General features: G+C 46.9%; 1 protein-coding gene across 4 annotated transcripts in view; it reads right to left on the bottom strand.

Annotated features, from left to right (window-relative positions):
* LOC137547311 (transient receptor potential cation channel subfamily V member 3-like) overlaps nucleotides 1–16,763 on the bottom strand; it is a 104,009-nt gene that overhangs the window by 52,310 nt on the left and 34,936 nt on the right. For all 4 annotated transcript variants that reach the window (XM_068270760.1, XM_068270759.1, XM_068270761.1 and 1 more), the window contains exons 9-10: nucleotides 14,388–14,564; nucleotides 885–1,061 (exon numbers count right to left, since the gene is read on the bottom strand). In XM_068270760.1, the coding sequence (XP_068126861.1) occupies nucleotides 885–1,061; nucleotides 14,388–14,564 (354 nt within the window). The remainder of the gene's footprint in view (nucleotides 1–884; nucleotides 1,062–14,387; nucleotides 14,565–16,763) is intronic.

The raw sequence follows: 16,763 nt of genomic DNA, 5'->3' as shown, positions 1-16,763 counted from the left end.
ACAAGCATGCAGCAGATCAGACGTTACTGACATTATTGTTGTTGGTGTTATAGAGATAGAAAGAGGCTAAATAGAGGCGCTCCCTGCTTGCAAATCGCTAGTATTGAAACACTTTTGTTATTTGATCCGAGGAAGTGGACTGCGATCCGCGAAACGCGTTATCATTAAAGTGTCTGGTTTATATTAAAAATGTTATTCCTTTTTTTTTTGGGCTACCCTCTTCTTTTAGAGGTAAGCCTATTTTTGTATGTTTTATCCAGCTAATATTATCCATTCAACACATCACATCTTGGGGCTCCTCCTCCCTCCCAGTAATATCTCACACCAACCCCCTCTGCTCGAGGTGTTGGCCGTGTATGTTGGTTCCTTGGAACCCTTACACCCCTTTTTCTTTTCCTGGAGAGCGACCTACATTGACGAAGACCAAAGAACCCAAGTGAGGACGGGTTTTCCTCACCAGCCGTTACACTGTAGTTGCTGGTCTTATCTATTCTTGTGAGTATTCTGCACATACTGTTGTTGAGTGTCCCATACCCTCAATGTGCTACACTATCAAGGGCTCCTGGTGTCCCTGTCTCGTTTTTTGTCTTCTTTGGAAGGACCTCGGACTCCATTGGTACCACACACTCTACATCAAATACAAGACAACTGTTTGACTTAAAGGGAACCTGAAGCAAGTGGTAATAAATAAATAAATAAAAAATAAATAAATGTGGACCCTGCCATATTTATTTCCTTTTAAGTGATACTAGTTGCCTTGCTTTTCTGCTGATCCTCTGTCTCTAATGCAGTATGTTTAGCCATAGACCCTGAACAAGCATGCAGCAGATCAGGTGTTTCTGATAATGATTGGATATTATACAGGTGACTGACATGTAAATTACCCTTGTAATTCTCATCTGTGTATTCAGCATTAATAAATTGCTTTAGGAATCCATGTTTTTCAGCTGATGAGATTAGAGTGCGCACAATCTTAGGCGTGTCGCTGTCTATGTTGAGTAAGGCTTTCATCAAACAGTTTTGCCCAGTCTTCTGTGATGTTAATTTATCCAGAAAAAAATCTGAAATCAAATGCAGACATTGTTAGTCACAGTTTCTGATTTAACAACGCAAGACATAACAAACTGCTTTATCTTTTAGGGCCTATCCCCACTAACTGTAAATCATGGCTGCTTTCCTCATGCGATTTCAGATGCGGAATCGCAGCCTATTGACTATAGAGATGCCTGCGCTCTGTATAGCTGATAAGATAAGGCTTTCATCTGGGATTATTGACCTGAAGAAGAGGGCAAAGACTGTTGAAATGCGTTGTCAACAGTTTAATTGGTTTCAATAAAAATCTTTTCTCACAATTTGATGTTATTCATCTGAAGATGTAAGATACCTCTTTTGTTTATGTTTAAAGGGAACCTTAACTGAACGGGGGATAAAGAGTTTCACTTACCCGGGACTATTACCAGCCCCCTGCAGCAGTCCTGTGCCCTCAGAGCCGCTCTGGAATCCTCCGGTCCCCCGCTGTCACTTAGTTTCGTTTTTGACGACTCACCAGTCGGCCGGCCGCCATGCGTATTATTGGACGCATTCCCTACTGCAATTAGCGTGGTTGCGTACCGTAAAGCGTACAAAGATACGCGTTGCCGCATTCCGCACGTGTAGATATGTGGCAATGCGTATCTTTGTACGCATTGCGGTCTGCAACAACGCTAATTACAGTAGGGAATGCGTCCAATAATACGCATGGCGGCCGGCCGACTGGTGAGTCGTCAAAAACGAAACTAAGTGACAGCGGGGGACCGGAGGATTCCAGAGCGGCTCCGAGGGCACAGGACTGCTGCAGGGGGCTGGTAATAGTCCCAGGTAAGTGAAACTCTTTATCCCCCGTTCAGTTAAGGTTCCCTTTAAAGAGCAACTGTCGCAAAAACACATACAAATAAAAAGTACATTTCTCTTAGAGTATAATGAGCCATAAATGACTTTTCTCCTATGTTGCTGTCACTTACAGTAAGTAGTAGAAATCTGACAGAGATGACTGGGGGATTCTCAGCATGGCTTTTATTCTTTATAAAGACAGTTCCTGAAAAAGATTTAAACAATGATGCTGGCCAACCTCCCTGCTCGCAGCACACGTTTTTGGCAGATGGACGGAGCAACTTCCTTTAACTAAGTGCTTTTAAAAATAAAGAAAACCCTGAGAACCCCCCCATAAGAAGATGGGCTAGTCCTAAAGCTAGTCGGTAATGTCAGATTTCTACTACTTACTATAAATGACAGCAACATAGGAGAAAAGTCATTTATGGCTCATTTTACTCAGGAAGAAATGGACTTCTTATTTTTACGTGTTTACAAGTATTTTAAATTTTATGTTTTTCAACACAGAGGTCCTTTAAATACAAATCATGAAAGATTTCATAATGGGGGCGCCTCTGACAAATCCAAAAAATCCCCCTATTTTGAAATCAATAGGCTGCATACAAAATCACGAACCTATCTTCCACAGACTACATCCGAATCCCTGAAGTCGCACATGGCACGGTTGTGGCAATTGGACGGCAACTTCACAGCCTCACGGGTACCGGGACCAATTCAAAAACAGATGCAGCACACAGTGGAAATAGGCCGTGATTGTGCAGTTAACATTATTATGTACTAGCTACAATAAAAATCATATAGTAAAGCAATCTACAAATTTTTTTCAATGAAGTTGACACCAAGAACATAATTCTAAAGTGCATCAAAGATAAAACTTCCATTACAGTAAGTCGGTCAAAAGATATTTTGGCATCGATTGTGACCACAATGCTCTCTCTTTGGTTGCTCTGACATTGCTAAATGAAGCTTATTGCTGTATAAATAGATGTTTTTTGCACAGTTGTTTTTTTCTAATTTATGTTTGTTGAGGTCCTAGATGTTCTTCAGTTATACCGTCCAATCAAAATGCTAGAATTTCTGTTTATTTTTAGATACGTGTTAATCAAGAAGGTAGGCCGGAAGTTAGCACATTCACCGTGACTTTTCCCTTCCTGAGGAGTCAGGTTTTATTATGATAGCACTGTTAGAGAGTTCAGAGAAAATGTTGTTTTCGTTATTGGCACTGTGACCATTATGCAGAAGTAAACAGAACGATCTGGCGCTGAATCCACAAGCTTGTAAACGTGCACTTTAGTCATATAGTTGAAGGCTTCCTCCACACCCTACTCCGGTGCTCACTCACCAGATGTAATGACAGAGCACACTGTCATAAAGCGTGTAAATGTAGAGCTGTCTGGTCTTACAGAGACTCTGTAACAAAATTTTCAGCCTTATTTCTTCTATCCTATAAGTTCCTATACCTGTTCTAATGTGGTCTGGACTACTGCAGCCTTTTCTAGTTGCACTGTCTCTGTAATATATCTAATCTTCTTTTCTTTGTCAAACTTTGTCCATCCAGGGAGGAATGTGCTGCCTCTGCTGTGATAGGGAGAAGTTATACACACACCCTCCACGCCCCCTCCAGGCTCTGTGTGCTTTGTTTACTTCTCACAGACAGAGCTCTCTGAGGGGGATGGAGCTGCCTGTCTCATGCTGAGAACTGTGGGAATTCCAGACTGGAGTGCAGATAATTCTCTATGTAATAAAAACTTGTAGTATACTGTAACATGAGATATCTACAAACATCACTTGCTGTTTAGCGGGCAATTTTTGTTTGTAAACACTGCCTAAAACTGGCGATTATAAGCCAGGATCGCGGCGGGGAGCGGTGGAAACGGCCAAAAGAGGGGCCCAGGAGAACATAAAGAATAGAATGGTATGCTTTTTATTGTAAGAATTTGAGAGTACAGATTCTGTTTAAAGAGAACCCGAGGTGGGTTTGAAGAATATTATCTGCATACAGAGGCTGGATCTGCCTATACAGCCAAGCCTCTGTTGCTATCCCAAACCCCCCTAAGGTCCCCCTGCACTCTGCAATCCCTCAAAATCACAGCCACGCTGCTGACAAACAGCTTGTCAGAGCTGGCTGTGTTTATCTCTATAGTGTCAGTCTGCTGCTCTCCCCGCCTCCTGCAGAACTCCAGTCCCCGCCTGCATCCCTTCCCTCCCTGCTGATTGGAGGGAAGGGATGGGGGCAGGGACCGGAGCTATGCAGGAGGCGGGGGAGCAGCTGAGACTGACACTACAGGTGTAAACACAGCCTCACAGCACGGCTGTGATTTATGAGGGATTGCAGAGTGCAGGGGGACCTTAGTGGGGTTTGGGATAGCAACAGAGGCTGGGCTGTATAGGCAGATCCAGCCTCTGTATGCAGATAACATTCTTTAAACACACCTCGGGTTCTCTTTAATGGCTAGCAGCATAAGGTTCTCCAAAAGGATGTGATGTTCCCATAAATCATGCAAAAGAATACGCCTCAATAGTGTAAAACCATTTAAAACCGATTTATTTTTCCATTAAAAACAACATCCATAACACTCAACTTATATACATGTAGGTCTGACTAACGAGCATACAAAATAACATTTGCAATAATAGGTGAACTTGCCATCCCCGAATGCTATAGGAGTCGATGACTCTATCTTCCTCACACGCGCCAAAGAACCGTGTGCTGCTAGCCATTAAGACCAGATGAAAGCCAGTCTTTAAGTACTGCACCACTGTCAGTACTGCTGCCGGTGATTTGTGCTGATGGTGGAGACTGCTGGTTAATTGAGATAACCGGACTCCACTGTATTGAGTTTTGAATAAATTTACCTTGACCCTTTTTGTGGCCATATATGTTAGCCAGGGGCATAACTAGAAATCAGTGGGCCCTCCTGCAAAACTTTGGATGGAGCCCACTCACCTCGCCCAGTTCCCCACTTTCTGCACAGCTAAACTTAGAACTAATGTGTTTTCCCTATGCAGATAAAAAAATGACAGCAGTGAAGCACTGCAGGCATTTTCTCTATCAATTACATAAGCCTCTGTGATAAAACTAGGCATGCTCATTCGGACTCCGTGGAAATGCAATTTCCGAAATTCCGATCGGAAATGCATTTCCGCATCGGAATGCGGAAATCGGTAATGCAAGTGCGCCGGAAATCGCGGAAATTCCACCCGACTTTAACATCGATTTTTTCAAAAACTATAAGGTCTTTTTGAAAACTTTTTTTTGCATCTTGTTTACAAGATTCAGTTTAATAAACACTGAAAATTTGGTGTTTCTAGGACTTATGGGGGTTTTGCTATTAACCACTAAAGTCGGCGGCTTTTTACTGTCATGTAAAATGCAGAAAATCTGCATCTGCCCATTTTCTGCATTTTACATTACAGTAAAAATCTGCCGACTTTAGCGGTTAATAGCAAAGCCCCCGTAAGTCCTAGAAACACCAAATTTTCAGGGTTTATTAAACTGAATCTTGTAAACAAGATGCAAAAAAAGTTTTCAAAAAGACCTTATAGTTTTTGAGAAAATCGATGCTAAAGTCGAGCAGAATTTCCACGATTTCTGAATGGAATTGGAATGCGGAAATTGGTAGCGGAAAGCAGAATCGGTAATTGGCAATGGCGGAATGCGGATTTACCGCGGAATCGGAAATTGGCATTTCCAACCATCCCTAGATAAAACTGGAATTTTTCACACAAACAGACACACATGGGCTTGATTCACTAAACTGTGATAACTCAAATATCACACCTTATCAAAGATATCACACCTTATCAAAGATATCACACCTTACCAAAGATATCACACCTTATCAAAGATATCACACCTTATCAAAGATATCACACCTTATCAAATATTTATCAAATATATCACACCTTATCAGAGTAGCATATCGAGCGCTACAAACGTATGCCTGCTAATTGGCAATGGCACTCGTCCTGCCCTGAGCCCCTGCGGGTTCGTAGCGCTCGTTATACTACTCTGATAAGGCGTGTTAACTTTGATAAGGTGTGATATATTTTCATAAGGTGTGATATCTTTGATAAGGTGTGATATCTTTTCATAAGTGTGATATTTGAGTTTCACAGCTTAGTGACTCAAGCCCCATTTGTGCAAAAAAACACTTACAGAAAACTGACACACGAGTGCTCTCCCAGCCACAGGTTCTTACACTCACTCTGTCCATCTCTGATGGAGCAGAACTGATTTTGCAGACTCCTCCAGCATCACTACAGTACACAGCACTTGGGGAGGGGTAGAGAGGCTGGGGGCTGGACACTGTACAGAAGAGCCTGCTGCACACTGAATAGGGACTGTCTACAAATCTCTGTCTACAAAACTTTATCAGTGACTGAGCAGAAGCAGTCATCAGAACAATTGTGCATGGAGTAGAAAGCCTTTTCTCTCCCTGTCCTTAGTTGTCAGTCTCTCAGGTCAGGGAAAATAAACTTCTCCTCTCCATGGGGCTCCCTGCGGCTTCTGGGCCTCCCTGTGGCTGCATCCCCTGCAGGGTCTATTGTTACGCCCCTGATGTTAGCTAATGTAATAAGTGTGCCATTTACAGTATGTCTACCAATTCAAACAATCTCAACTGATCGTCATGTAGATTTGGACTGGTTCAAACCTGTTCTTTTTATTAATCATTATTGTTACCTCACTTGTTTTAGAGTTAACTAGCGACAAAATTTCACATTTTTGTAATTATGACACAAAATTGTTATTTGTAATTATCATAAAATTAATAATTTGTAATTTCGATGGGGGGGGGTCAGAGCAGGCCAGCACCGATTGGAGAGGTGATGTAGGGAGCCAAGTGCTAGCTACACCCCCTCCGAAAATTTGGTGCAGAAAGACCCTCCAGGGGCTGAGCAATCCACCGCCAATGAGCTGAGCTCGTCATTACCGCCAAGGTAGTTAAAGGACTCATTCACACTATGAGCGTTTCATTTTTTTTCAAGCGCTGGCGATTTTAGAAATCGTCCTAAAGGCACTTGTGCAATGTTTACCTATGAGAGTGTTAACATGTAAGCTTTTCGTTTTCTTTGAAATTGCAGCGCCATTACCTTCCATTGAGCGCTTTGGCGTAATGGCGAAATCGCAAAGCACTTGAAAAAGTGTTTTGTATAGCGATTTCCCGAGCGCTTTTATGAATAAATACATTGTATTTTTTTATTTCTGGGTCAAAGAGTTCACTTCCTTACTGACGTCAGGAAGTGAAAAAATGAATGGCTCAGCAAACGCTTTCTTAAGCACAAAGCGCATTGAAAAGCGATTTTAGAAAAGCTCAATAAATCTCTCTTACGATTTATAATGCGAACAAAGCCTAAAAATATCTCCTTCCCCTGCTCTGCATTCTGAAGTCCGGCCCTCCAGAGTATCTGACCAAATGGGGTGAGGAGCAGGGCTGTGTGGCTCTCCCTATTGTCTGTCCGCTACATCTGTCAATGTTACCACATGGAGAGAGTGGCTGGCTGGTCAGAGCTGGAGGTAAATGCCAAACACTTTTGCTTGATTTACCGAATCCTTTAATCTTTGTGAATTGCAATTTCTTGACATTTCTTGAGCTATGTATCGCACAAGTCGGTAATTTACCTCACTAGTCAGTAATTTTACTTTTTATTGTGGTAATTAGTGAATTGGTATTTGGCAAGGTGATCAGTAAATTTTAGCTGTTTTCTTCATTACACACACAGTGTTTCTCTCCCTCCTGTCTCTTCCCTCTCCGTTTTCTTATAGATATGGGGGCTGGAATGATTTGTTTGTGATCTGTCCACACAGGAGCAGCTTGTTAGCGAGTAAGGATTAAAGCATGCCAGCAAACTAGCCAAGTACATCTGTAGATATTGTTTCTTCCATAATAACATCTTCATTTGGATAATTTGCTCTGCTCAAAAGCCTCTGAGGTGTGTTTGTGATACCTTAAAGAGAACCTGTAACAAAAAAAAGTTCCCCTGGGGGGTAATCACCTCAGGAGGGGGAAGCCTCAGGGTCCCCCTCCCCTGTAGCTGCAGGCAATCCAGCGCTGGCTCTCCCGCCAGTGTCCGGCAATCCTCCCTCAACAAGCCTGACAAGCGCTGATAAGAGCTGATTTATTTACCTTTCCTGGCTCCAGCGGGGGAGCTGTTGCAGCTCTCCGCACGGAGAGAGGCATAAATAGCCGATCTCTGTCGGGTCTGCTCTACTGCCCAGGCGCAGGAGACTTGCGCCTGTGCAGTAAAGCGGGCCGACAGCGATCGGCTATTTCCGCCTATCACCAAGCGGAGAGCCGATACTGCGCCTGCACTGGAGCCGGGAAGGTAAATATTTACATCCCCATTGTTAGGGGAACTTTATCACCGCCGCCGTGGGACCGAGGAGGATGGGGGAAGCCTCAATAGGATCCGGAGGCTTCCCCCACCCGAGGTGAGTACCCCCCAGGGGAGGTTTTTTTTTTTTCGTTACAGGTTTTCTTTAATTTAATAACCTGAGTAGGCAAAAAATCTAAAGCTCGCCATACAAACATCGATTTTTATCACCAAAATGGCCCCACCAGCAGCCATTGTGCCCCCTTTGTGCCCCCTCAAAAAATTTTAAACTGGAGGCGCCACTGACCAGTGTATGGCAATGTTATACTCACCGTGGGTTTCCTGTCTGGCGTTCCCGGGCGCGTGTCATTACGCGCGCGCGCGGGTGCGCTGGGCTTTGTAGTCCACACTCCTCACTCCGGGCGTACGGCGCTACGGCGTGCGTGCGTGCGCACAACCGGGCACGCGCGCATGCGCAGATCATGACGCGCATGACGCACGGCGCACTGCGCATGCGCAGGCGTCAGTTTCGGCGCCAAGTTCAATTAACCATAGTATATAAACAGCACTGCCCTCTATGGCAGTGCTGTTGGTTCTGACAGTTTTGGCTATTGTGCTCCTGCCATTATTATCCTGATTATTTCCTGTTGTGACCCCGGCTAGTGACCTCGACCTACGCTCTGATCTCCGCCTGGCCTGACTTCTGCTTGTGACCCCGATTATCCTCTGATCTCTGCCTGCCCTGACCTCTGCTTGTGACTCCGACCTTCCGCTGATTGCCGCCTGCCTTGATTCCCGGCCTGTTACTGGATTACGTGTACTATCTCCTCCATACCGCAGTGTCTCCTGTTCTCCAACCCACTGTGGGATTACTCTGAGCGCAACCTGGTGGGCACTAGGCAGCGAAGTTCCCACAGCCCCCTCCTGGGGTTGTGGTCCTGCTTCCCCCTCAAGGGGTCGTGGGTGAAGACCCGTGGTCACTTAGATTCTGTGCTCAGGTGTCCCAAACAGCAGTGGGGCGGTCAACAGTCCCCGTACCGTAACAGTTAACCAACAGCCAGTATGAACACTGATGGAGGAAATTCTCCGATGGAACTTCTCTGTGAACTGGTCTCTCAGCTCAGGATCTCCGTTGATGAAGTCCAGAGAGGCTACCTTGAAATCAGAGAACAGCTACGTGGCCCAGTTCCGGGCTCAGCATCTGCTCCAGCTCAAATGGCCGCTCCAGCTCCTGCAGTCTTGCCGAGACCTGTTCCTATGGAGGCAGCCGCTAACATCATTCCTGAACCCAAGTTACCTCTGCCTGATCGGTTTTCTGGGGATCGGTCGAAGTTCCGTTTGTTCCAGAGCGCCTGCCGGTTGCACTTTTCACTGCTGCCTAGAACTTTCGCTAATGAAGAAGTAAAGGTCGGGGCGGTGATATCACTTCTCCAGGGGGAACCCCAGGCCTGGGCCCTCCGTCTGGTCGAAGAACGTGACACTTCCCTCGGAAGCCTGGATACTTTCTTTGAGGCTATGAGTGAGCTCTATGACGATCCTGGAAGAACCGCCTCAGCTGAGATCGCGCTCCAGGCCCTCCGCCAAGGGAAAAGACCCGTAGAGGAGTATGTGACAGATTTCCGCCGCTGGTCAGGAGATACCAGCTGGAATGAGTCGGCCCTTAAATTTCAGTTCAGGCAAGGACTCTCCGATCAATTGAAGGACGAACTGGCCAGGGTCGGTGTACCCACAACCTTAAAAGAACTGGTCCATCTGTCGATTCAAATTGACCGCCGACTCAGAGAAAGACGGTTGGAGAGGTCCGGATCATCACGTCCTATCTGGTTTCCCACCGTTCCTGATGTATCCTCAGCTATGAATGCTCCAGTGCCTTCTTCCTCTTCTTCTGCTCTCGACATCCCTGAGCCTATGCAATTAGGTCTGGCCCGTCCGGCCTTGTCTCCAGAAGAAAGACAGCGCAGAAGAGCATCTAACCTCTGTTTGTACTGTGGGGCTCCGGGACACTTCCGAGTCAACTGCCCGATTAGACCCACGGGTGAGCCTCTGTTTCCAAGCTTCATTGATAATGTTCCCATCACCCCGACCTCCTCTCATATACCCCTTACCCTCTCGTTGCAGGGCCTCCAAGGAAAGATCATTAAGATAAGAGCCATCATAGACTCTGGGGCCTGTTCCTGCTTCCTTGATGTTGAACTCGCCCAACAACTTCAGCTTCCTACGCGTCAAAAAAGCCTGCCCCTGACCATCCAATTGGCCGATGGATCGGCCATCCACTCTGGTCCTATCACTGCTGAAACTCTTCCGCTTCTAATCACTATCCAGGAGGAACACCAGGAATACCTATGCTTTGATTTGCTTCCTTCCCCTTTGTTCCCAGTCATTCTGGGCATGCCTTGGCTAAGAACCCACAACCCCGTAATTGATTGGAGAACCGGTGAAGTTTCCCTCCGTTCTGAATATTGTGCACGACATTGCTACCCCCGGGCCGGCATTCTGTTCTGTCTGAACTCTCCCAAGAAGGATTTTATCCCAGCCGTGTACCATGATTTCCTGGACGTCTTTGATAAGACGGGGGCTGATGTTCTCCCACCACATCGCATCTATGACTGCCCTATCGACTTGCAGCCCGGGGCTTCCATTCCTTTTGGGAGGATCTATCCATTATCTGAACCTGAGACTCAAGTACTAAAGGACTACATCGATGAAAATCTAAAGAAAGGGTTCATCAGACCATCTACTTCTCCCGCAGGAGCGGGCATCTTCTTTGTCGAAAAAAAAGATGGATCCCTACGCCCTTGTATTGATTATCGGGAAATGAACAATATCACTATTAAGAACCGATATCCTTTACCGCTCATGCCTGACCTGTTTCAGAGACTTCGCACGGCCAGAGTTTTTTCTAAGTTAGATCTTCGGGGGGCCTACAATCTGGTGAGAATCCGAGAGGGAGACGAATGGAAGACCGCTTTTCGCTCCCGTTTTGGGCACTTTGAATATCTAGTGATGCCCTTCGGCCTATGCAATGCCCCGGCCACCTTCCAGCACTTTGTCAATGACATTTTCCGGGACTTTATCGATGACTTCATGGTGGTCTATCTCGATGATATACTCGTATTTTCCTCCTCCATTGAAGAACATCATACTCACGTCAAAAAGGTGCTGGCCCGTCTTCGGACCCATAGACTCTATGCAAAAGCGGAGAAATGTGAGTTTGGCAAGGAGTCCATTCAGTTCTTGGGCTTGAAGTTATCCCCTGAAGGAATCAAGATGGACCCCCAAAAGGTTGCTTCTATCCTGGATTGGCCAATACCATGTGATCGAAAGTCTGTACAAAGATTTATTGGTTTCGCCAACTTCTACAGGCGTTTTATAAAGAACTTTTCTAAGATTGTGGCTCCCATTACCCAGCTGACGAGCACCCGCCAGACCTTCCGTTGGACATCCGAAGCCCAAGTCGCTTTTGAAAGATTAAAATCATGCTTCACGTCCGCTCCAGTTCTAAGACACGCTGATCCGTCTAGAGCTTTCATTCTGGAGGTAGACGCCTCTGAAATCGCCATTGGAGCCATCCTTTCCCAACGTTTTGATCCTAAGGCCACGCTGCATCCTATAGCCTTCTTCTCCAGAAAACTGAACTCGGCCGAAAGGAATTATGACATTGCCGATCGAGAACTTTTAGCTATCAAGGCAGCCCTGGAGGAGTGGCGTTACCTGTTGGAAGGAGCAGAGCATCCTGTACTGATTCTTACCGATCACAAAAATCTTGAATATCTCCGTTCCGCTAAGAGACTTAAACCCCGACAGGCCAGATGGTCCCTCTTCTTCTCCCGGTTTAATTTCCATGTGACCTACCGTCCGGGCCTCAAGAACTCAAAGCCAGACGCCTTGTCGCGCATGTTTCAATCTGAGTCTACTACCCAGTCAACGCCAGAACACATCCTTTCTCCGCAGCACTTTCTTCTTCTGCAATCCGGTCTGCTGGAAGCTATTAAACAATCCTCTTCCCATCAAGATGTTCCTACCAATTTGATCAACAGAGAAGGTGTTCTTTACTTCAAAGACAAGATCTTTGTCCCGCCAGAGGTTCGTCTCCTTGTTCTACAGGCCTGTCATGACAACAAACTAGCGGGACATTTTGGGATCTCTAAGACCTTGGAGTTACTTCAGAGAGTCTTCTGGTGGCCTGAAATGATTAAGGACTGTAACCACTTTACCACCTCATGTGAGACTTGTGCCAGATCCAAGAGCTCTCGTGCCAAGCCTTGGGGTCTACTAAACCCCTTACCTATTCCCACACGGCCGTGGGAGAGTATTGCCATGGACTTTATTGTGGAATTACCATCTTCCAAGGGATTTACCACCATCCTTGTAGTAGTAGACAGGTTCTCTAAAATGTCCCATTTTCTACCCTTAAGGGGCTTACCAACCGCGGCCGAGACCGCGGAAGTCTTCATTAAAGAGATTGTCAGACTCCATGGACTTCCTACTGATATTGTGTCTGACCGAGGCGTTCAATTTACTTCAAGGTTCTGGCAAGGACTATGTAAGAGTCTAGGAATCCACACTTCCCTCTCCTCTGGTTTTCATCCGCAAACAAATGGTCAGACTGAAAGGACTAACCAGACTCTTGAGCAGTACCTCAGGTGTTTTACCTCAGCCTCCCAAGACAACTGGTCCTCCCTCTTACCCACTGCTGAATTTGCTTTTAATAATGCTGTGCATTCATCAACCAAGCAATCTCCGTTTTTTGTAAACTACGGGTTCCATCCCTCTTTTCTGCCCGGAATTTGCCCTGATTCCAATATTCCTGAGGTACAAGAAAGAATCACAGCCCTGGTGGACAATTTCTCAAAATTACAGGAAGAACTAAGACACTCACAAGAAAAGGGAAGGAGATTTGCCAACAGATTGAGGAGAGAGAGCCCGGATCTTTCTCCGGGAGATCTCGTTTGGCTCTCTACTTTAAACCTAAGACTTCGTTTGCCTTCTAAGAAGTTGGGTCCTAAATTCATTGGCCCTTTCTCAGTCATCAAGAAAATAAACCCAGTAGCCTTTAAATTATCCTTGCCAGACACGCTAAAGATCCATCCAGTTTTCCATATTTCTTGCCTGAAAAAAGTGGTACCCAGTACTTTTGCCAACCGTTCCTCCAGTCCACCTCCTCCAGTTCTAGTTGATGGAACGGAAGAGTTTGAGGTAGAAAAGATCTTGGACAGTAGAAGGATCAGAAATTCCGTTCAGTACCTGATCAAATGGAGGGGTTTTGGGGTTGAGGAGAACTCGTGGGAACCAGCCCAGAATATTCACGCTCCCAGGTTGATTAGACAATTTCATAAGAAATTTCCAGACAAACCATGTCCTGAGGGCACCCGGAGGTTGCCCCTAGGGGGGGGGCAATGTTATACTCACCGTGGGTTTCCTGTCTGGCGTTCCCGGGCGCGTGTCATTACGCGCGCGCGCGCGGGTGCGCTGGGCTTTGTAGTCCACACTCCTCACTCCGGGCGTACGGCGCTACGGCGTGCGTGCGTGCGCACAAGCGGGCACGCGCGCATGCGCAGATCATGACGCGCATGACGCACGGCGCACTGCGCATGCGCAGGCGTCAGTTTCGGCGCCAAGTTCAATTAACCATAGTATATAAACAGCACTGCCCTCTATGGCAGTGCTGTTGGTTCTGACAGTTTTGGCTATTGTGCTCCTGCCATTATTATCCTGATTATTTCCTGTTGTGACCCCGGCTAGTGACCTCGACCTACGCTCTGATCTCCGCCTGGCCTGACTTCTGCTTGTGACCCCGATTATCCTCTGATCTCTGCCTGCCCTGACCTCTGCTTGTGACTCCGACCTTCCGCTGATTGCCGCCTGCCTTGATTCCCGGCCTGTTACTGGATTACGTGTACTATCTCCTCCATACCGCAGTGTCTCCTGTTCTCCAACCCACTGTGGGATTACTCTGAGCGCAACCTGGTGGGCACTAGGCAGCGAAGTTCCCACAGCCCCCTCCTGGGGTTGTGGTCCTGCTTCCCCCTCAAGGGGTCGTGGGTGAAGACCCGTGGTCACTTAGATTCTGTGCTCAGGTGTCCCAAACAGCAGTGGGGCGGTCAACAGTCCCCGTACCGTAACAGGCAACTTCTACTTGTACAGTATAATACACCAGTTTTGTGTGTTGCATAATAGTCATCTCTGGGCACAATGTGAGTTACCTTCGTATTCCTCATCTGTGCAGGCAGCATTAAGGAATTGCTCTAAGAATCCATGCTTTGCAGTGAATGAGACCAGGATGTGCACGATTTCCAGTCTGTTGTTGTTTATCTTCAGTAACTCTTTCACCAAACAGGTTCGCCCGTTGTCCTGTAATGTGAATGTATCCAGAAAAAAATCTGTGAAGAAATGCACACTTTGTTAGGTTTACGATCTGAGAAGACGGGATATAGCAATCAGCGTTATCTTTTATTGTGCAGTTGGCGTTGTTACTGAGAAGACACAATAAAAAATCACACAGTAATGTAAAACTATGTTAGAGGTCAGGGTCGGTCAAGGCAGAGGCGGGAGAGGCACCAGCTATGGGTGCTGCAATGAGTAAGGCTCGGATCCCATTAGAGTGGTTGCAAAACAGCACGGGAAGCGCAATGATGCACTCAGGCCCAGATTAACCTCACAGAAGCCTAGAGGCGCAGATGTCCTGGCGCTCTACACTTCGCTCTCCATGAATCTACAACCCCCCCCCCCACACACACACACACACCAAACTGTACCACAGGGGAGCTGGCTGGCCTAGCTGTCACTTCTCCCTTACTTCCTTTGCCCGTCATAGGTATTTACAGGTGCTCCTTAGCATTAGGTAGCCATAGCTATCCTCAGTATTAAGTAGCCAGTGGTCCCCCAAAGTATTAGGTAGCTAGAGGTGCCCCGGACTAAAATGATAGGTCAGTGGAATGCTGAGAGCAGGGAGAGTAACCTCTCATTTACACTCTCAGCAGGAATCTGCATAGGGAAGGAGGGAGGAAGGCACTAGGGGAGGGGAGTGAGATGCCTTTTCATGAATAGGCACCTGTAGGCATGTGCCTACAGTGCTTTATGGTAAATCCGGCCCTGGCTGCTCTCCGTCCCGCACCTGCCCTATTCGTTTTGCATCTGCTCCATCGCATTGTGCCCCGCCCACATATATCGACGCTATGCTCTCGTGTCCCTCACTTCTGCAGCCGCTGACCCATCCCCCTGGTCCTGAATGGTATACAATGAACAGAGGCGCCAAGAGTATAAAATTAGATGAAATTAGCTTAAAAACCAACTTAATTGGCAAAATTGAAGGAGGAAGTGGTGGTCTTACCTCCCTCAAGCAGATACGACAACTACTGCGATTCAGACAGTCAAACACATTTATTAGAAACTCCCCAAAAAAAATTAAACGCGTTCCGCAGGCTCAATCCCGCTTCATCAGGCAATACAGGGAGGAGTATCAAGCGATCTGCACAAGGATTCAAGTTAAGCGCCTCTGTCCTGAAGCACACAGACCGGAGGATGGCAGGAGCATGGGTCTCCTCATAGGATTGATTACAGGAGACTAAGTCTCCCTAGCAACAGGGAAATTTTGAGTTGGTCCACCATAAAACAATGAGAATCCTCCCTGTTGCTGAGAATTCTCATTGGTCTTCCCATGCTTCTGCCTGGCACCGATCTGTTTACCGGGGCTGAGCGGAGGGGTCAACAGCAGGACCGGGGGACATGTGTATATTTGCGTGGCAGCAATCACACTCAGAGAAGATGTAGTGGATGTACTGACCAGCCTAGTGGGAATGGACATTGTCTGGCTTTAATTGCGTCCATGCACCCGGCGCTGTGTGATCCGTTCCAGAAAAATGCGGCAGGTTGGGACTCTGCATCTTGTTTGTTTTTTTACAAGAGGATCCTATTTTTAAAACTAAAATCTGCTTTCTGCGTGTAGCGGAGGTGCAGTAAATGTACCGATCGGGTAGGTTTTCTGCACAAGTGGGACCCAAGCCTTTTGGTTTAGGTGGCGTATGTAATTAGCGCAGAGGAAGCTGCACATGCACCACTAGCAGGGCCGGATTTAAGGCAAGGCCGTCTAGGCCATGGCCTAGGGCACCACAGGAGCAAGGGCACCAAAGCTGCCGGGTAAAATGGTGCAAGCTTGCAAATGCTGCAGTGCAGGGAGATCAGGTGAACGTCTGAACGCGGTACTCTGCTGCTAGCTGCCTGTGCAGCTGCTACCTTGCTCTCTGTGTTTGCATTGTGGCCGGCGGCTATGGACTTGGGCAGCATTGGAGACAGAAAGGAAGTGCTTCTGCACTGGATATGAGCAGAGAAATGAGTGACACTGATAGCTGCTGCGGTGTGAAGGCGAGCTGGCTACCTATACTGAAAGGGGGGGGGGGGGGAGGAGGGGAAGGAGGGATTAAGGGAATCATCTGGTTACCTATACTGGAAGGAAAGGGGGGAGGGGTCATCTCGCTACCTATCCCAAAGGGAGGCGGCTGGTGACAGTGGCCTTGGGCGGTAAAGAGTACAAAGGGACCACTAGGGAAGGTCGGAAATTACGATTTCCAATTCCACAGATT

This window comes from Hyperolius riggenbachi, chromosome 2 (genome assembly GCF_040937935.1).
Source record: "Hyperolius riggenbachi isolate aHypRig1 chromosome 2, aHypRig1.pri, whole genome shotgun sequence".
In the NCBI taxonomy this organism is placed as follows: domain Eukaryota; kingdom Metazoa; phylum Chordata; class Amphibia; order Anura; family Hyperoliidae; genus Hyperolius; species Hyperolius riggenbachi.
The sequence above is the reverse complement of the archived record's forward strand: the minus strand, read 5'-3'. Positions and strand labels throughout refer to the sequence as shown.